The sequence below is a fragment of the Corvus hawaiiensis genome, chromosome 25 (genome assembly GCF_020740725.1).
Source record: "Corvus hawaiiensis isolate bCorHaw1 chromosome 25, bCorHaw1.pri.cur, whole genome shotgun sequence".
In the NCBI taxonomy this organism is placed as follows: Eukaryota; Metazoa; Chordata; class Aves; order Passeriformes; family Corvidae; genus Corvus; species Corvus hawaiiensis.
In genome coordinates, this window is record NC_063237.1 from 1,250,149 (window position 1) to 1,271,199 (window position 21,051).

The following is a 21,051-nucleotide window of genomic DNA, read 5'->3' on the forward strand; positions in this document are numbered from 1 at the left end:
GCAGGGTTTTAATTTGGGGCAAACTTCTTCTTTTGGGGTTGTTTTTCTGCCTCTGTTTCAGCAGTGCCTTTCCCTTTTCATGACCTTTTCTTTAGCACAGGTGATTTCATCATTCTCACAGTGCAATGGTGCAGGAAGGCTTTCGCAACTGCGCCTCAAGCCTGTTCTCAGTGGCAAGCCTAAAAATGGTTTCAGGGGAGGGAAGAGAGAGCCCTTGATGCTGCTGTTAGCAAAGACATGAACCCTGCAAGAGGCTGTGCTCACACCAGTGCTGCATTTCAGCCCTGGGGGGACACAGATCCTCCCAGAGGTGGGGGGAAAGTATAATTTTGTAAGATTTTATAATATAATATTTTTAATATGAAACAGAGGCCAATTAATTTGTATTTATGTTCCTCTTTACCTTGCCCTGTCTTACAAGGTTAGTCTGATACAAAGTCAAGCCCTTCAGCATCACCTCAGGGTGAAGGTTTTCCAGACAGTCGCCTTGTCTGGGGCCTTTAGGAGGGAATTTTGGGGTCCCACGGGGGCTGTTTCCCTCTGCCCTGTCAGTGAGGGCATCAGGTTGAGAAGTGGAGCTGCCAAACTCGTTTCAGCTTCTCTTGAGTAAGTGCAGGGCGTGATTGTTCCAGCTAGGTGGAATTTGGGTGAATTTTCAATGGATTGACACTAATCACATCTCTGTCAGGTTTTAATTCCTTTTGTGAACGAGCCTGTGCTGCAGGACCGCTCAGGGAATTGGTTATGCCAATTAATGTACAGCAGCGCTGTGTTCCCCTTACAGCACTCAGGGAAGGATGGGAGTGTGAAATCCTCAACAAACTAAAAGAACAAAGAGTTTGAAACAGGGTTGTCCCAGCAGAATGAAGCCAATGGATCCCAACTCCCAATGGTTCCGGGCCAGCAGTCAGGGCAGGGCCTGCAGTAGTTGAGCCTTTCCACAGCAAGTGCTCTTCAAGCTACAACACAACAAATATTTGGGGGTGTGTGCCAGCGCCCTTCCACGTTCCCCTTCCCCCGGGACTTGCTCTCTGGGCCCAGGCTGTGGGTAGCTCTGCCAATGGAAATTTCTCCAGGAGCTCTTGCACAATCCCAGCAGCTGTTTTTAGCCGGGTTTGGGAAATCAGTGAACTTGAATGATCCTGTTACGCTCGTAGCTTGTCAGGAAAGATGTTGAGCAATCGGCAGCGTAGGGAGATCAGAGGCAGCAATTTCAGTTTGTTCTTTGGGTCCTTTTTTAGCTCTGTTCCAGTGCAGAGGCTGCACGGGCCGGCTCTGGGGGTGTAAATCAGCATTGCTGAGGATCTGGCCTCTCATGTTCTGGCTTCGGCTAAAAATACCCCAGAGAGCGACTTTGACACAAGCCAGCTGTGCTCACCTCACCAGGGCTGGAGAAAGCTGCTGGAGCTCTCAGCTATTCACTCTCCTTCTCCATCAAACCTGCTGCTGCTTGGGGATGTGGGGCTGGCTGGAACAGATGGCAGGAAAAAAAGTTTGGGAGGCAACATCCAAATTAAAGGAGCTGGGTGTGCCCAAGCAGTGTTTGAATAGGGCTGGCAGATGTAATGGGGGATTTATTGGGGACCCTCAATGTCCTTCAGCAGCAAGAGAATCACAGAAATCAGAGAATCATAGAAAGGTTTGACTTGGGAGGGACCTTAAAGTTGGTTCCACCCCCTGCCATGGGCAGGGACACCTCCCACTGTCCCAGGCTGCTCCAAGCCCAGTCCAACCTGGCCTTGGGCACTGCCAGGGATCCAGGGGCAGCCACAGCTGCTCCGGGCACCCTGTGCCAGGGCCTGCCCACCCTCTGAATAAAGAGGTCCTGGAGTGCCCATGTTTAGGCTCCTGAGCTCAGCCTTGGGTATCTCAAGTGAACGCTGTCTCTGACACTGCCTTTTGGAAATGAGGGACCACTTCCAGTCAGCCCCAGGCACCAGTCTTGGGTAAAAAGGCCAGATTTGGGTTTTTCCCCGTCTCTCTCTGCCTGAAGTTTTCCAGGGCTCAGCCCTACTCTGAATGACAAAGGTAAAAGTATCCCAGGCCTGGGCTGTGCTTACTTTGGAGATGGGATGGAAAGGGACAGCATCAGTTTCCCTGAGCCTGCACAGTGCACAGGTGAGGCACCCCGTGCTGGCCAGGGGAGGCACCCTGTGCTGGCCAGGTGAAGCACCCCGTGCTGGCCAGGTGAAGCACCCTGTGCTGGCCAGGTGAGGCACCCCGTGCTGGCCAGGGGAGGCACCCCGTGCTGGCCAGGGGAAGCACCCCGTGCTGGCCAGGGGAAGCGCCCCGTGCTGGCCAGGTGAGGCACCCCGTGCTGGCCAGGGGAGGCACCCCGTGCTGGCCAGGGGAGGCACCCCGTGCTGGCCAGGGGAGGCACCCTGTGCTGGCCGGGGAAGCACCCCGTGCTGGCCAGGGGAAGCACCCCGTGCTGGCCAGGGGAGGCACCCCGTGCTGGCCAGGGGAGGCACCCCGTGCTGGCCAGGTGCAGCACCCCGTGCTGGCCAGGTGAAGCACCCCGTGCTGGCCAGGGGAGGCACCCCGTGCTGGCCAGGTGCAGCACCCCGTGCTGGCCAGGTGCAGCACCCCGTGCTGGCCAGGTGAGGCACCCTGTGCTGGCCAGGTGAGGCACCCCGTGCTGGCCAGGTGAGGCACCCTGTGCTGGCCAGTGAAGCACCCTGTGCTGGCCAGTGAAGCACCCCGTGCTGGCCAGGTGAGGCACCCCGTGCTGGCCAGGTGAGGCACCCTGTGCTGGCCAGGGGAAGCACCCCGTGCTGGCCAGGTGAGGCACCCTGTGCTGGCCAGGTGCAGCACCCCGTGCTGGCCAGGTGAGGCACCCTGTGCTGGCCAGTGAAGCACCCCGTGCTGGCCAGGGGAGGCACCCTGTGCTGGCCAGGTGAAGCACCCTGTGCTGGCCAGGTGCAGCACCCCGTGCTGGCCAGTTAAGCACCCTGTGCTGGCCAGGGGAGGCACCCCGTGCTGGCCAGGGGAAGCACCCTGTGCTGGCCAGGGGAAGCACCCCGTGCTGGCCAGGTGAAGCACCCTTTGCTGGCCAGGTGAAGCACCCTGTGCTGGCCAGGTGAGGCACCCTGTGCTGGCCAATGAAGCACCCTGTGCTGGCCAGGTGAAGCACCCTGTGCTGGCCAGGGGAGGCACCCCGTGCTGGCCAGGTGAAGCACCCTTTGCTGGCCAGGTGAAGCACCCTGTGCTGGCCAGGTGAGGCACCCTGTGCTGGCCGGTGAGGCACCCTGTGCTGGCCAGGGGAAGCACCCTTTGCTGGCCAGGTGAGGCACCCTGTACTGGCCAGGTGAAGCACCCTGTGCTGGCCAGGTGAGGCACCCTGTGCTGGCCGGTGAGGCACCCTGTGCTGGCCAGGGGAAGCACCCTTTGCTGGCCAGGTGAAGCACCCTGTACTGGCCAGGTGAAGCACCCTGTGCTGGCCAGGTGCAGCACCCTGTGCTGGCCAGGTGAAGCACCCCGTGCTGGCCAGGTGAAGCACCCTGTGCTGGCCAGGTGAGGCACCCCGTGCTGGCCAGGTGAAGCACCCCGTGCTGGCCAGGTGCAGCACCCTGTGCTGGCCAGGGGAGGCACCCCGTGCTGGCCAGGTGAAGCACCCCGTGCTGGCCAGGTGAAGCACCCTGTGCTGGCCAGGTGAGGCACCCCGTGCTGGCCAGGTGAAGCACCCTGTGCTGGCCAGGGGAGGCACCCCGTGCTGGCCAGGTGAGGCACCCCGTGCTGGCCAATGAAGCACCCTGTGCTGGCCAGGGGAGGCACCCTGTGCTGGCCAGGGGAAGCACCCCGTGCTGGCCAGTGAAGCACCCTTTGCTGGCCAGGTGAAGCACCCTGTGCTGGCCAGTGAAGCACCCTTTGCTGGCCAGGTGAAGCACCCTGTGCTGGCCAGGTGAGGCACCCTGTGCTGGCCAGGTGAGGCACCCCGTGCTGGCCAGTGAAGCACCCTGTGCTGGCCAGTGAAGCACCCCGTGCTGGCCAGGTGAGGCACCCTGTGCTGGCCAGGTGAGGCACCCCGTGCTGGCCAGGTGAGGCACCCCGTGCTGGCCAGGGGAGGCACCCCGTGCTGGCCAGGTGAAGCACCCTGTGCTGGCCAGGTGAGGCACCCTGTGCTGGCCAGGGGAAGCACCCTGTGCTGGCCAGGTGAGGCACCCTGTGCTGGCCAGGCCCGTCTCACCATCTCTGCCTCCTCCAGGTAAGCTGGGAGGCCAGGACTCCTTCGAGAGCATTGAGAGCTACGACAGCTGCGACCGCCTGACGCAGTCCTGGAGCAGCCAGTCCTCCTTCCAGAGCCTGCAGCGCGTCCCCTCCTATGACAGCTTTGACTCCGAGGACTACCCTGCCACCCTGCCCAGCCACAAGCCCAAGGGCACCTTCAAGGACTATGTGCGGGACCGGGCCGACATGAACAAGGACAAGCCTGTCATTCCTGCTGCTGCCCTGGCTGGCTACACAGGTAGGGAACCCTCGATCCTGGAGAACCCCTCTGGGGCCCCCAGCACCTCGGGGAGCACCTCCCCATCCCTGGGGGCAGAGCCTCGGGGTGCTCTAAGCTTCCCCAGCTCGGCGTGGCTGGTGCAGGGAAGGTTTTGGGGTGTCTCTGGGGTCAGCCCAGGGCTGCATCTCCTTCGAGTGTGGCCATCCCACACACCCCACACCTCATGGGGGATGAGGGACCTGGCTGACCTCCAGCTGTGGCCTCAGCTGGCTCTGGTTTGGTTCCTGTACACGAGGTGCAACAGAGCCCCCAGCCCCCTGTGGCACTGCCAGGTGACCGGTGGCCACCTGGGGCAGGAGCAGCCACATCCCCAGCCCTGCTGTGCGTGGGGACTGCTCCTGTCCCCTCTGGCAAGAGGAGGCCCTGGCTGTGCTCCGTACCTCGGTGTGAGGCAGGGATGGGGCGCTGCCAAAGCCATCCCAAACGTTTTCCATTCCTTGTGCTGGGAGAGATGAGAAGGTGATAGGCCATGGAAACTCTGGCTCTTTGTGACAGCCCTTCAGCAATCTGGCATCTCCAAGGAGAGAAACTTGGTGGGATGGGGCTTCCAGCTAAAGCTGAGCTAATCCTTTCCAACCCTTCCGTGCCATGGCTTTTCCCTGTGCTCTGAGGAAAACTCTGGGGCAGCCTCCTGCCAGCTCCCCTGGCTCTGCACACTCGGGTCTGTCCTGCCCCAGCTGGGAGCAGCTGGTGGAAAGAGTTTGTGCAGATAAAGATCATCCCCAGGTTCAGAGCAGATCCTGAGCTGCGACTGTCCCTGAGTGTCCTCCCACGCACGGCTCATCTCATCTCATCTCGGGGCTGATACCGAGCCTTTGTGAGGGTGGGGAGAGGTGCAGGAGGGAGGAAAGCTGGGGAGATAATTTTAGGAGTGTAAAAAAGGAAGTGGTTTGTTGCTATAGCTTTAGTTAGAAAGAGAGCTCAGCCCTGCCTGCTGAGTGAGACTCCACCAAGTCCATACAAAACAGGAGTGTGCTCTGCATTCCTGTAGGGATTGGGGCTTGGGGAGGGAGAGGAGGGACCACAGCCCAGGGGCTCATTCTCTGCTGTGCCATGGAAATCGATGTTCCTGAGAAAAGAAACCACTGAGCACAACTTGCTCTTTTCATTCCTATTTTCATTCCTATTTTCTCCTGACAATGCCTTTCCCTTCAGCACCTGGAAGTGCTTTGGGTACGCAGTGCCTGGCCAGGAGCCCGGGATGCGTTTGAACAGCTGGGGAAACTGAGGCACCGAGGTGCTGGCAAAACCAGGAGCATTCTTTCCTAAGCTGGATATTTCCCTCCACGTTTGCTCCACGTAGCTCGTGGAAAAGAGCGCAAAAGAACCACCCCCGGAGAGAGGCGAGGAGCTGAAGCCAGCGGCTGGGCCCTGTGTTTTTCCAAGGAATATTAGCACCCCAAAGGCTGTCCTTGGAGCTGTGCCTTCGGGAAGGGGAGACTTGGGTTCACGCAATGCCAGAGCACAATTCCAAACGCTTTGCTCTGCGTAACATTTTCCCTCACCTCATTTCCAACCCCTCTTGGAGCTGGGAAGAGAATCCTTTGGCCCAGGCACTTTGGTGGGATCAATAAGCGGGAACGCCTGGCTTTTTTTATTTATTTTTGCATTGCTTCACTTGAGAGGCTTTAAATGTGGAGAGGAAAATCTGGAATCACTGGGAAATCCTTGAGCTGGAGCTCTGTTTGCCCGCTCCAAAGGCTGCTGAGCAACATTCAGTGCTCAAGCCAGCAGAGGCAGCTTTTGCCATTGGGAATGGGCTCTGGACAGGTGATCCTGGCAGGCAGTGAACCCAGAGATGTCCTCTGAGCCCTTTTAAAGCCCCCAGACCTTCAGCAGTGGCTTTTCTGAGCAAAGGGAGCCGGAGCTGGGTCGCTGTGAGAGCAGATCCTGGGAAGAGCGAGTAGAACGTGTTGGGTTTCAAACTGGGGCAGAACTGGGCGCTCTCCACTCTCTGGGTTTGTGTCAGTGCAAAAAGCCCCACTCAGGCTGTGCACTGAGAAGTGCTGGAGGTCTGGCCTGGGCCAGCTGAGCTCGGAGTGGGGACTGAGGCAGAACTCAGGCGTTGTTGTGCTTTGCTGTGCTTTACTCTCGCTTTACTCGGGGGAGGAAGTGCTGTCTGGCAGCCAGAGCAGGGGAACTCAGAGTCTGAGCTCTGCCTGTGGCTCGGCCGAGGAGGTGGAGCCTCCCAAGGACCAGAGCAGGGCTCTGCCAGCCCAGGAGCACAAAACACCCAGACCCTGGGGTTCCATTTCCCCCCGAGGACACAGCCAGCACCCACCAGGCACCTTGAGGTGGCCCCACTAGATCTGGCAGGGTGAAGAGGGACGTCACATCCCTCATCCCCAGGACTTTCTCTGCTGACTTTAAGATCTGAGAGTCCTGTTCAGGTTCTGTTACCTCCGTGCTGCCCAGGGAGGTGGCCCCAGCACATCTCTGATGGTATCTGCCCCGGAGGCACGTTCTGGGGTGAGAAGGTGCATTTTGGAGAAGCTCTGTTTGCGTTTGATGTATTCTTCACCCAGCTCCGAGCGGCCTTTCAGAGCTGCCTTATCTGCCCCCACATCTTGACCTATTTTAACGAGTTGCCATGGTTGCTCACAGAGAGGTTGATGCAATTTTCTTATCTTTTTTTTTTTTTTGAAGGAGAAATGTAATTGCTCAGGAGTTGGTGAACTTCAGTTTCCATCGCTGCAGGGAGGGCCAGCCCTGGACTCCTGGATTTGGAGCTCACTCAAATCTTGGCCAGCTTGAATTTTACCTGAAAAAATGGCTGGAGCTGTGTCAGGGGAGCGTTAGGCTGGATTTTGGGAAAAGGTTCTTCCCCCCGAGGGTGCTGGGCATTGCCCAGACTCCCCAGGGAATGGGCACGGCCCTGAGGCTGCCAGAGCTGCAGGAGCGTTTGGACAGCGCTGCCAGGGATGCCCAGGGTGGGATTTGGGGGTGTCTGTGCAAGGCCAGGGGCTGCACTGGATGATCCTGTGGGTCCTTCCTGGCTCAGGAGATTCTGTGATTCTGAGATTTTACATTTTCTTTGCTATGACAGTGCATCCATGGCATCCAGGCAGGGGATGGCTCAGGATGTGTGCTCACTGCTGGCTCAGCTGAGCTCACTCTGAGCTCCCTGGTTCAGCAGCAGAGCCGTGCTTGGTGTGAGTGGGCAGAGATCCCTCCATGCCTGAGCCCAGCTGGGCTAAAGTGAGCTCAGCTCTGCCTCCACATCCCCTGGGGCTGTGCCATAGCTGGATCCTGCAGCCTCTGATGCTTCCCACGGCCACCAAGCATCCTGCAGGAGCCCTGGCACCGGCTGGATAAACTCAGCTGGAGCTTTGTGCCCTGTGTTGGTGTTTGCAGCCCGTGCTGCCACTCCCCTGGTGTTGCAGGGCCACAGGAGGCTCAAACCTCTCTGGTTCGATGTAGCTGTTCAGCACTGAGCTGGTTTTGGGTTCCCTTGAGCAGCTGTGTGGGTTGGTAGCCAAGTTATGGGGTTTGTTTGCTCGGTGGTGGGCAGGACCGACAGCCCGGGGCTTTCCATCCACGGTGTTGGTGCTACCACAGCCCGGAGCCGCTGCTCCACACCACTGAGCACACAGCAGGGCCATCCCCTCGTGCTCCACGGGGGAGGGGAGGAGGGAGGGATGGGAGAGGCGAGTGCTCCCCAGGCGCTGATCCCGCAGCTGCCAGGCTGCGTTGGTGTGGGTGCTGCTGCCTGTCCTCCCCTCTGGGCCTGCTTAGGGAGGTGCTGATCCCTTCAAAGCCAGTCCCAGCACTCCAGGGGTTAATGCCCCTTCCCAGCTGATGTTGCCCATGACCAGAGTGTCCCTCTCAGAGCGGTGCCATCCTCCTCCTCGTTATCCCGATGCCCATCAGGAATCCAGGAGGCAGTGCAGGAACGCTCACAGACGTTATCTCCTCTCACAGACGTTATCTCCTCACCCAGAGCCCTCTCTGTGCCCAGGCCAGAGCCCGCCCTGCCCCTCGCTGTCAGGGCTCACAGGGCTGTGTCCGGGGGCCTCCCAGCCCCTCTGCTGTGTGTGAGCGGCCTCCCTCGCACAGCCCGAAGCCTCCCCAGCCTCTGTTTGTGAGCGATTCTTATCTGTGAGCCGGCAGTGAAAGCACAGCTGCTGTTTTGCAAGAAAGCCGAGGCGGTGCCAAGGAAAGTGGGTCTCTTTCAGGACAGTTCAGGTGCTGCTGCCCCTCCCCCGGTGCTGTGCTGCTGCTCTGAAGCCTCCACAGGCGACATCCCCCCTGTGCTGTGCTCATCGGCACCCAAAAATCCTCCAGCAGCTGCCTTCCCGTCCCCTCTCCCGCCGCACTCCAGTGGTCTGGCTGTCCTTGCCATCCCGAGCATTGCTGGGAACATCAGCATCCTGCGTGCCTGCACTGCTGGAGCAGAGTGTCCGTGTGGGCATCTGCAGCCACGGAGCAGGAGTGTGGGAGTGCAGGCACCCCTCTGGCCCTGCTGGGACGCAGGGGATGGTGTCACCCTGCTCCTTCTGGGTCACACCCTTCACCTGCCCTTGCAGGTGACTTCAGAGTGGCCACCCAGCAGCTCCTGCCCGCTTTTGCCTCAGGCAGGGCCCAGTGGGCTCAGGGCCCTTCTGGCCTCCCCAGGGTGGCGACTCGAGGGTGGGAGTGGGGCCGGTTCAGTGGCTCCTGCCCCACCTGCCAGACGTGCAAACGAGAGCAAAGCCAGCCCCACGCGCCGCTGCCCAACCGTGGCAGAGCTCAGCCCTCCCCAGGGCTCCTCCAGCCCGGGGAGGGGGCGGTGGGGGGCAGCAGCTCTGGCTGTGTCTCCTCCAGACACCCAGCTGGTGTTGCTCAGCAGCTCGTGGACAGCAGGAGCACCCTCAAGGGGGTGTGGAGCTCACAAAATCCCTGGAGCTTTCCCAGGTGCCTCTGGAGTCAGCCTCTGGCTTCAGGGACAACGCTCTCAGGCACAGGGTGGGATTCTTGGGGCTGTCCCATGCAGGGCCAGGAGCTGGAGTTGATCTCTGTGGGTCCCTTCCCACTCACGAAATTCTACCAGATCAGTCCTCCCAACACCTCCTTCCTGAGAGCAGAGGAGCTGTAGCAGGGAAGCAGCTCTGGCCCGGATTGGCCCTCCTGCCTGCAATCATGGCCGTGTTGTCCCTAAGGAAGGGCCTTCCTGGGTCCTCTCCTGCTTTTTCTTTGGAGATGCCTCCATCCAAGTTCCACCACCTTGCAGTGTCTGACTCCTCCACCAGCCTGGGCAGGAGCTGGGGAGGAGCTGTGGGAACTGGGCTGACTTTGGGGGATTTGGGGACTGTGGTGCCATCAAAGGGGGTGGGCAGGGTGGGCAGGTGAGCAGGGCAGGGGCTGTTTTGGAGACGTTGCCAGGGCCGATTGTTCTGTGGGGTTGGAACCACAAACCGCAGCACGCCAGGCAAAGGTGGGGGGTGGGTAGGTGGGGTTTTTTTGTCTTCTTGTCTTGTTTGAACGAAGGGAAACAAAACAGAGGCCGTTGGGAGGGGTGGATGTGTAAAACCCTCCCGAGAGAGATGACGGGGTTGTGCCTGTCTGCCCCAGCTGGGCCGTGCCACCGTCACCGCGCCACTGGAACGGCCCCATCCGGCAGAGTTTGGTATCCCAGTGGTTGGGAATGGGCTGGGGGACCATTCCTGACTGAGGAAGGGTGGCACAGGGGTGGTGTGGCACCAAATCCTTCGCTCTGGGGACACCATCGGGGGCTGGTGCTGAGGAAGCCCCACTCGGCCAGCAGTTCCCAGCTTTCCCACTATTCCCACTGCCATCCGGCTCAAGAGGAATATTTTCCCCCTGACGCCGCAGAATTCCTGTGGTGTGACAGTCCCTGCTGAAGGACCCTGTTCAGTGCCACCAAGGCCAGACAGGGCCCCCATTGTGGGTGCTATTTTTAGCTGCCCTGCGGGTGCCGGAGGTGGCGGAGGGGCGGGAGGACACCCCCACCCCTCTGAGTCCTCCCCTTGTCTCTTGTGGAGCAGGGGCTGCCCCCATCCCCAGCCAGGGCTGGGATGGCTCTGGGAAGCCCCTGGATGTGTGTGGAGGGAGCAATGCCATAACAGCTGCCTTGTGCCCCTCCAAACCTCACGCTCGGAGCTGCATCCCAGTCCAGGCTGCGGGAACAGGTGGTTGTTTTGGGATAACCACGGCAGCGGATGCACCCGCTGGCCTTGGGACAGCCTGGCTGTGTGTGCTTGTACCATGGAGTGATCCCAGCCTGGCATCCTGGTGGGGATTTCCAGCCCTGGCTGGGATGAGAGGAAGGGTTGCAGCAGAAGGGATGGAAAATGGGCACTGCTCCTGTGGATGAGGAGGTTTGGGGTGCAGGGACAAGCCTGGCAGCTTCCTGCTTGCCCTGTGACATCAAGGGGAGCGGCTTTGCTGCATGAGCCACCTGGAAATCCCATGGGAAGAGATCCCCTGCTCCTTGCTGCCTGCAGAGCGGCTCATTTGTGAAGATGGCCCTCCAGCACTAATTACAGCTGCAGCAGATGATGCCCTGACCTCCAGCACTGCTCCCTGCTCCGTTCTCCTCCCTGCCAGCGCTGATTTGGGGCACAGGCCTGGGCATGTGCCGGAGTTTGGCTCCTGCCACCTCACTGCCATCTCGGAGCAGTGCCACATCTGCCAGGCTCGGCTGCCTCCCCCTCGGGCAGGGAGGGGGCGTTTACAGGAGCTGGGACATGCCTGGAGCCCTGCATAAACACATTCCTCACATAATTGCCTGTCCAGCGAGAGGAATTTGGGGTTTTACGTGCGCGTCCCGCAGGCAGCTCGGAATAGACCTCGGGAATCCCTGTTCCAAGGATGACACCTCTTCCTTGGAAATCCCAAAATACCCAGCAGAGCGGCACTGGGAGCGGTGGCAGGAACCCTACCTTGCTTGCCAGAGAGAGGGCAAGAATTCCTGTGTTTCCCGACACCTCTCCCTGCCAGCTGGCAACCAAACGGGAATGGCACCGGCCATTGGCTCAGGGTTAGTGAGGCTGGAACCTCCAAAGATCCTGTAGGGCCAGGATAGCCCAGGGGTGTTTTGAGGGCAGCTCCTCACCCAAGAACCTGGCACCCGTCTTATTTCGGGGAAGGAATCAACTAAAAATCCTTATTCTTCAGCTGGGCAGGAGAGAAATCGATGGGAGGGGGTGGACTTGGCCTTGGACTCCTTGGGCAGCGTCTCTGTTAACCTGATCTGGGTGTTGGATGCTCCCTGGCTCTGTGTGGGGAGTTGGTGTAAGGTCAGGTGGGCCAAGAGGACTCATCCCCTTGGGAATTCACCTCTGCAAGACCTCAGGCAGCCACCAAAACCTTTTTCCCAGGGTTTTCTCTGCATTTAGAGCTCACTGCTATAAATAGGCCTGAGCCTGGAGGTGTGGTGGCATTTCAGGCCGAGCTTTTGGCTCTTCCCTTTCAATGAGAGGCAAAGGCGTCATCTGAATTCCCTCCCTCATTTTGGAGTGCATAATCCAGCTCCATCCCTACTGCAGAGTGCGGCTGTGGAGTCAACATCTTGGCAAGCTCCAGAGGAGCGACGGGCTGGAGCCTTTCCCTGCCGAGTCCTTTCCCATTTCCAGCAGAGTGGGCTGGGAGCTCCCTGCCTTGCCCTGCCTGTGGCTGTGATAACCCCCAGGCCTGACGCCGACAAAGCCCTGGAGCAGTTCCACAGGGATAACAGGAGGGAAACAATTTGGGAAGGGCTGGATGGGACACGGCCATTCCCGTGTCCTGGAGCCAGCTCTCTCATTTCCTCCTCCCCAGCAGCTTTTGAGTCATTTTAAACTCTGTGGAGGAGAGCAGCCTTCCCTTCCCTCCCCTCCATGGGTTATCCTGCAGCCACAGCTCAGACAGCAGCCATTGTCATTCCTGGAAACAGGCTGGGCTCCATCTCTTTTCATTTTTTCCCTGCTTGAAACTTTGCTCAGGGCTGTCAGCACTGGGATTACCCCAGCCTAATCCAGCCTGTACAACTCCCTGTGAGATAAATCATTTCCTCTCTCCCCAGGCTGTCTTGTTATAATTATTGTCATTATTAGTGATCTATTCCAAGGTGGGTTTAAACCACGCCAGGGTCTCTCCCAAAACACCTTGCCCACAGCTAAGTGCAATATTTGGGCCGTGGCTGCATTTGGAAGTTGCTCATCAAAAAGATTTTGGCTCCAGGGCTTCTCCTCTACCTTGGATTGGGACACAAGCCCAAGGAAGAGATAAATATTTCCAAACTTCTCCACGACTGAAGCCAAAACCAACCGCAGGCTCTCGCTGGGTGCACTGGGACAAATTCCTGATGGCCAAAATGAGCGATTGGAGGGAAGATGGAGACCGGGTGTGGAAGGAGAGGTGGAATGCCCCTGGCATGGGATGCTCCAGCTCATCTTGTGCCTCCCCAGCTGGGTCAGGGGGTTCCTTATGGATTTGCTGAGGCTGTGCCAAGGTGGTGGCGAGGAGATCCTGGGCTGGGGAGCTCTGTGTGCTCCCGCCCTCCCCACGAGCCAGCGGAGCCCATTCCTGCAGTGACACGCCCTGGAAAGAGGCCAAGGAATTCTCATACCTGGGTCCCCCTTATCTCGATCAACAGCACGGAGCAAAGAGTCAAGGTCGGGAAGCGGAGTCTGCCGGAGTTCAGCCGTGGCTGGCGGCTCTTTGGCACGGAGGGATTGGTGCTGCTCCGGTGCCAAGGCAGTGACTCCTCCTGTCTGTGTGCCAGAAAAATAATCCTATTTATGTAACTCCGCATGAAGCATTCCAGGGCATGAATATCCAGCTCTTCCTGCAGATAGGAAGCTCTGTTACTTGTAGGGTTGAACTCCCAGCTCAGCTCCTGCCCTGTGGCTGCTGGTGGCTCTTTTTGACAGGAGAGGGCTTTATTTTATTCAGTGAGCACCTTTTGCATGGGAATTTTTCCCCCTCTGGGGTAGAAGAAGCTGTGCTTTTCCTGGCATTGATATCCTGTGTTTCCTTTGTCTTTCTAGGCAGTGGGCCCATCCAACTGTGGCAATTCCTGCTGGAACTGCTCACCGACAAGTCCTGTCAATCCTTCATCAGCTGGACAGGCGATGGCTGGGAATTCAAACTTTCTGACCCAGACGAGGTAAAGTGCCCTGGAATTAAGTGCACAACCCAAATTCCTCAGAAATATTGGTGGGGATAAGCCTCTCCTGCTCCCTTTGGGCAGCCGCTTTGTTCTGGTCTTGGATATGTTGTGGGGAACCAAGAAATCCGAGTCCGGCTGAAAATTTGCTAAAAACTGGGATGCAGTCACCCCTTGGAAGCAAGGATTTGTACCCAAAGTCGGTGGGAAGTGGCTGGGACGCTGTAGGGAGAGGAGAATTGGTAAAGCTCTTCAGAAAGGCCAGGTACAGGCGAGGGGGGACTGTCCCTGCTGTGGGGAGCAGATGGGATCTTTGTCCCCTTCCCTGGCTGGAAGGTGGGGTCGGTCTCTCCTACCAAGTACAAGTGACAGCACAAGAGGAAGTTGCACGAGGGGAGGTTCAGGTTGGATATTAGGGAATATTTCTTCATGGGAAGGGCTGTCAAGCCCTGGCCCAGCTGCCCAGGGAGTCCCCACCCCTGGAGTGTAGATGTGGCACTTGGGGACATGGGTCAGAGCTGGGGAACAGTTGGACTCCATGATGGGAGGGCTTTTCCAACCTAAATCACTCCATGAGTGACCAGAGCCTTCCAAAGTGCAGAAGTGACCGCCACCGGGCCATTGCGTGTTGGTGTCCTCTGGTTTCGAACTGGCAGAAGGTGGAGGAGGAACCTTGGGAAAGGGGTGAAGCACTGGGGATACGAGGATATATCAGAGGTAGCACACGGGGTTATCCAGGTAAATCCTCATGGAACGCTCTGCCATGTTCTGCCTCTGCACAGAGGCTGCTTTTCCCCAGCGCCAATTCTTGTGTCCACCTTAGCGACAAAGAGACTCCTCCACACGGACATCCCAACCGAGCCACGCTGACTTTCCCTCCCTCTCCCCGCTCCCCACAGGTGGCCCGGCGATGGGGCAAGAGGAAAAACAAGCCCAAGATGAACTACGAGAAGCTGAGCCGCGGGCTGCGCTATTACTACGACAAGAACATCATCCACAAGACGGCCGGCAAGCGCTACGTGTACCGCTTCGTGTGCGACCTGCAGAGCCTGCTGGGCTACACCCCCGAGGAGCTGCACGCCATGCTCGACGTCAAACCCGACGCCGACGAGTGACAGGGACGCGGCGACACCGCAGTCCTCGGGGAGAGCCGGCGGGACTCGTTCGGTGGTTCTTTTTTATCGATTTTCGCTGTTCTTCTGCTCATTTTTTTTTCGAGGGCCACTCGGATTCGAGGCTTTGAGGATGTCGGGGGAGAGGGGGGAGGAAGAGGTAAACTTTTGGGAAGGATGGGCTTTTTGGTGATTTCCTGAAAGCTCCAAGACAGGCTTTTCTGGGGGGAAATTTGGAGTTTTAAGAAAGCCAGAAAAATGTAGCTCACTTAAAAAAACCAACAATCCCCTCCCCACCCTTGGCTGTTTAGGAAAAAATGTGATCGAATGGATCCCTTTGGTTGCTCACACACAAACTGACAGGTCAGGAATGACAATATTCCTGAGGATTTGAGGAATTTAAACTCTTTTTCTTTTGGAAAACCAAAATGGGTGAATATTCTTGCTTCGGGGAGGGGCAATACAGGGAAAAGCCAAGAATGGTTGTTCTTGTCCCATCACCTTTCTGTCCATCGTCGTCTTTTCTTCAGGAGACAGAATTTTTCCTAGGAGGGATCAAGACTCTTTTTTATTTTTTTTTTTAAAGTTTTATTTTATTAAATTTTGTGCCAGTATTTGTTTTTTTTTTTTTTTCCTAAATAGTCTTAAGCTCTAAGATGGTCTCAGTATTGCAATATTGTGTGTGTTTGTTTCTGTTCTGCCAGCAGAGAGTTTTATCCCAGGGAGGAAGAAGAGAAAAAGAGGAATTAGTTTATGTAGACCCCACTGGAGAATTGGAATGCTGGGACTGGGATGGGAAGGAAAATGAGCTCCAGAGTGGCTCCTGGTGATGCTGGCTGGGGGTGCCACTCGTTTCCAGCCCCACACGCTGTGCTGATAATGCTGGTTGAAATCCCTGCTTTTTTTATTTTTTTTATGTCTGGCTGCACAAAACCTCTCAAAATTTCCACGGAAAATGGCTTTTTTCGCATTTTCCAAATCACTTCTTTTGCTCAAGGAACACTTTGGTGCTTACAGAAAAGCTTTTGGGGGAGGGGGGAAGGGGAGAAATTCCCATATTTTTGATGTGGTAAATGGAAAATATGCAAGTTAATTGAGGGGGAAAATCAGGAAAAAGTTCAAAACCCAAAGGGAAATGGTTTTTCCTTCCTGTTTCCAGCAGCTCTGTCTTTATGGCCGTGTGTGGGCACAGCAGAAAGGAAATTGTCCCTGCAAATGGGATCTTTATGGCTCCTGGGCAGCTGCTGCCACCAATCCTGGCGGGGTGTGAGTGACACGAAGCACGGCCGGTGTCACCGGGGATGCCTTTGGGATCAGTCCCAGGGGAGCTGCTCCCTCTGGCCTCCAAACCTTTCCTGCAGCCGCTTTTCTCTGGAGGAGTCACTCCTGCTGTGCCCAGTGCTGCCAGGATGCTCTGGGCAGGCTGAGGACCACGTCCCACCGCCCTTGGGGTGCGCTTGGTGAGAGTTGGAGGGTCAGGGGTGCTTTCCCATGTCTCGATACAATCCCAGCGCCAGATCCCCGCAGATCTGGCTGCCCAAGGGAATCTTTCACCCCCCTGGGTGTTTGCATTTAAAGGCAGCATTTTGTACTTTACCAAAATCCCTTCTGCGTGTGTCTTTGGGGCACAGAGTTCATTCCAGAGGCACTGTGGGACAGCACTGGGGTCAGGGGGGCAGAGCCTTTCCAGAGGTGATTCCTGCCTGATCCCAATGGATCAGGTGGCAGGACAGGAATCTGTGTTAAAGAGCCAGAATATTCAGGCACAAACACCCCTGCAGAGGGGCAGAGCTGGAGGGGACCCCGATCCCAAAGGTGCCCAGAGGTGCTGGGCTCTCCTCCTTTCCTCTGCATACCTCTGTATCCTAAAATTGGTCATTTCAGGGCAAGTCAGCCCCAGAACTGCTGTGTCCTTATAAGGGGTGGTGTTGGAGGGGAAATGGGAAGGCCAGGAGGGAGTGGAAGCAGAGAGGGGGTCCAGGAAGGGAGGCTGTTAGACCCAGGGGCTGCGGGTTGTCTGAAGGGAAGGGTGGGATGGATGGAAAGGAGGGAAGAGGGGATGAATGGAGGGTGAAGAGAGCCCCAAAGGAGGAAAGGGACGCTGCCCACTGAGAAGTGAAACGTGGGCTCATCTCCTCGGGCAGGCAGGGAGGAGAAGGATGGAGGCAGCCTGGCCAAGCTGGAGGGAGGAAAGGAAAATCGGGATATTGTGGATGAGAGCCCCACAGATGAGGCTCTGGGACAGATCCAGCCTCAGGCTGGACAGCTGGACAGGGAGCCAAGAGAGGTGTGAGGGCACAGAGAGCACAGGGAGCAGGTGCTGAAGAGCATCCCAACAGGAAGGGTTGGATTTCCAGCAGTCAGAGGGGTTTGTGGGATGTTCAGGGTTGCTGCAGAGTGCCCTGAACTCACCCATCATGGGTCACTTAAATCCCCCTTCCACCCTAAGAAAGGGGCTCCCAAACATCCCAGCTCCTGCCCCTGGCATGGGCTGTGTCCCAGGACCTCCCTCCTGCTTTGCTCGGCTGCTCCAGCTGAAAAAGGAAAAGAATGGGATGAAATTCCGCTACAACAGAAGGAATTGCAGGTTTGGGTAGAACCCCTCCCCCTGCCAGGCTAAATCCCTCATCCACTGGGCTTATTCCAGGTTTCCAAGCTGGGCCTGTGCATTCCCACTGATTCTGGGGAGATGCTTAATGGTTAGGAAGGGTGAGCCATGGGAAGCAGCTCTGGATTTTTGGAAGTAGCCCCTGGCTGAAGTTTCTCCACCGTTTCTCCTGGCCCTTTGCCCTCCCAGCTCGCAGCCTGTGAGCAGTCCCAGACACATCAGTCCCATCATTTCCTCTTTTCCTTTGCTTTTATTCCCGTTCTAGAGGCCATCCCAGAGATGGGTGCTGTTTATACACTGGAAATGTGTGGATTTCTCTTTGTTTCTTTTGCTTTGGTTCCTTTCTCCTTCTGCTTTTCATCGCTGGCCTTTGGCGAGGGCTGTGCTGAGCCAGACGAGCTCAACCCAAACCCTCTGAGCTCCTTCAGGTCCACGAAAATGTGGTGAATTCCCACCTGCTGGCCCAGAAGGATGGATCTGAGAGGGATGATGGAGATCTGCCCGGGCTGGGACTCCCTCCTGTGCTGCTTTCTCCAGGCAGGAGTGAATTCCTCCTCGCAGATCCTGTTGGAAACAGGGTCGTTTTGTCTTGGTTTGGAATTCTCAGGTGCTCTGGGTGAGTTTTTTGGGATATTTTCTGTGTCCTGCTCATTTTCTGCTGTTTCCATGTGGGTTGGTGTCCCCTTGGCCCCTCTGGCAGAGCCTGAGCCCTACTTGCAAACAGCTTCGGGGGCCTTGACAGTTGATATTTGGGACCTCAAAAATAAAGGAAAAAACCCCAATAACGATAAAAACCATGCCAATAATGATAAAAACCACCCCAATAATGATAAAAACCAGAAGCACTTTCCTGCTGCCTGTCCCTCTCCATCTCCACATGTGGAATCACCATAATCCTTGCACACTGGGGTGTGTCCAAGTGGAGATCCATGTTATTCCCACCATCCTGATCCAGATGTGACCGTTTGGGGGGAGAAATAACCAAACAGGACAAAAAAATAAAGAATAATGTAAAATTTCACTTTCTCCTGTCTTCCCAAACCACCACCTCCTCCAAAAAACGGTCCCAAAAAGCACCAATAAATCCAGATGCTGCAGGAAATATCTCCACCTTCTGAGTTTTGCTTTTTTTGGAGGGGTTTTCTCCGAGGTTTTAGGATTTAATTGCTGGTTCCTCGTGGACATTGGAAAACTGGGATGCCTTGGCGTGCTCTGCTCCCTGGTAAGGTCTGTGTAACACCCAGGAGCTGTTGTCTACATTCCAAAGAGGTTTAAATAAAGGATAAATCTATGTATACATATATGTTATAATGGAATATCTCCAGGAATTAACTGCCTCAGTAAAAAAAAAAAAAAAAAACCAAACAAAAAAAACCAACAAAAAAAGGAAGTCTTTTTTTGTTTATTTTGGTTTTACACATTTTTTTTAAGCTGATAAACTTAGAAGAAGTAAAAAAAGAAAAAAAAAGAGATTGTTATATTGTGCTGTTCGACTATTTTCCAACGTGTATTTTCATATAATTTATATTTTTTAAAAGCGGGGGGAAAAAAAAGTTTAAAAGTGAGATTTAAAAAAAAAAAAAACAAAAAAAAAAACCAAGGAAAAAGCAGGTGCTTTTTAAAAAAAAACCTGAGCTGAGGTAGCTTAGAGATGTAGCGACGTGTGTGTGTGTCCGTGTGTTGTGTCTGGTTCCGTTTGGTTTTTTTTAAAGGATTCAAATAAAAAAATAAAAATCCCTCCTCCATTGAATTCCTGGGGAAGGAGGGGATTGGTTTTGTTTTAATTGCTGATGCTGGCACATCATTTTGCTGGAGAGTTTTTTATATACTGTAGCCTTATTTCATATCGTATTTTAAACCATGTGAAATTAAAAGAAGAATAATTCCTAACCCTCGGTGTCCGCGTGATTATTCCTTGACTTTCCTCTTTAGATTTGGGGCGGAAAGTGGGAAAACAATGCAAAACTGTGGAAATTCCAGCAATTTCTCTGTTTTTCCCATGATGGAAATTGGGGTTTTATGGGAATGAAGGGCCTGCCCGACATCGCAGCTCATGGCAGGGTGATGCTCCCCATGGCTCCCTCTCACTTTGGGATCGTGGATCCACATTCCAGGCTTTCCAAATCCTCTTTCATCCCAAATCCTCACTGGGAGCATGGGGTATCTGTGGTTCAGCAGCCCAAATGAACTTTGAGAGCAGCGTTTGCCTCAGCAGGATCTTGGGGAATGGGTGTGGCCAACTTCCAGAACCCGTGGCCACCAGCAGGAAGATGTGCTGGGAATTCTCTTTCCTCCTGGAGATCTTGGGCTGTGGCCCATCGGGAGGAGAAATCCACCTCTGCACTCTCCAAATCCTTCACCATTGTGCTTCAGATCCTGGAAAAATGCACATTTGAATCCGTTGTGGAATATCCTGAGTTGGAAGGACTCAGAACGAGTCCAGTTCCTGGGCCTGCATGGGAGTTAGGATGTTTTTTCCAGGGAATTTTATGCTGGCTCTCGTGTGTCCTTGTCCTCACCAAGCCAGGAGGAAAACTCTGCTGTGCCCAACTGGATGGGGCTCGACTGGAGCCCGAGGCTCTGGAAGTGGTGATTAATGAATCCGGCATCTGGGAGAGGTCCACGGAGCAGGAGCTGATGCTTTTCCATAGGAGTTTGCGTGATGGGAAATTCCCACGGGACACCACCAGTGACGCTGCATTGACGGAGTCAGCACGAAGGGGATCAGACCCATTGTCCTGGAATGTGATGCTGGGATTTGTTGGATACCAGGAAGAGTGGACAAGTCACGGGTGGATCCAGGACAAGGAATTCTCTCCATTTACAGCAGCCCGTAGCCACGCAGGGAACAACATCCCGGGATGCTGAGGGATGAGGGTGGAGAACCCTGACGGTCCTCAGGGCAGCCGGAGCGTGGTCCCGGGCCATCGCTGCATTCCCGAGGCTCAGCCGATCCCTGAGCTCGAGGGAGAGAGAGGCTGGGGGGCCCCAAAGCGGGGACAGCCCTGGGGACAGCGCCCAGCCCGCTCCATCCTTTCCCTGGAGCAGCGGAGCTCCAAGCGGCAGCGGGACTCGCCTTTTCCTTCTCCGCTGGAGCGGCCGCGGGCCCTTGATCCTGCCGAGGCTTTTTCATCGCAGCGGGAGCCGCCGGGGCTCGTGCTCGGCTCTCCCGGGAAAATAAACATCCAGCGGCTCCTTTCGGCTCCTTTCCGCTCCTTTCCCAGAGCCGCTTCCAAGGGCTCCGGCTCTGGCTGGGGGGGGAGCAGCCAAATCCCAGAGGGCTGAAGGTGCCCCGGCTCTCGGGGGTTTTCCCTCCTTGCAGAACCTGAGGATGCCGCAGGTCCCCGCAGCCCGGATCCCGCATTCCCCAGGGATTGCAGCCTGTGGAACACTCCCACTAGAAACACCCGCGCACCTGGAGCTCCACGGGAAGTGACGCCCATTAACGGCCCCGCGTTAATTATTAACCCCATTAACCGCCCTGCTCCCCAGAGGAGGCACAGGGGGGCACATTTGCCCCCCTTGTTGCCCCTGCCCTGTCCCCACACTTCCTTGTCCCGAGGGTGTCCGTGCCACCAGCAGTCAGAGTAAGATTTGGGATGGGGAAATGGAGTTTGGGAATGGAGCCAGAGATTTTCCCATGGAAAAAACCATCCCAGCCACAGCTCTGCACCCCCAAAATCCATCCCCTTTGCAGCATCCTGCAACTAAGTTGGTAATAAAAATCCATGGGAAT

General features: G+C 56.2%; 1 protein-coding gene across 3 annotated transcripts in view; it reads left to right on the forward strand.

Moving 5' to 3' along the window:
• Positions 1–19,205, forward strand: part of ETS1 (ETS proto-oncogene 1, transcription factor) — a 77,893-nt gene extending 58,688 nt beyond the window's left edge. For all 3 annotated transcript variants that reach the window (XM_048328566.1, XM_048328564.1, XM_048328565.1), the window contains 3 exons: positions 4,205–4,465; positions 13,477–13,595; positions 14,495–19,205. In XM_048328566.1, the coding sequence (XP_048184523.1) occupies positions 4,205–4,465; positions 13,477–13,595; positions 14,495–14,710 (596 nt within the window). In that variant the 3' untranslated portion in view covers positions 14,711–19,205. The remainder of the gene's footprint in view (positions 1–4,204; positions 4,466–13,476; positions 13,596–14,494) is intronic.
• The last annotated feature ends 1,846 nt before the right edge of the window (positions 19,206–21,051 follow it).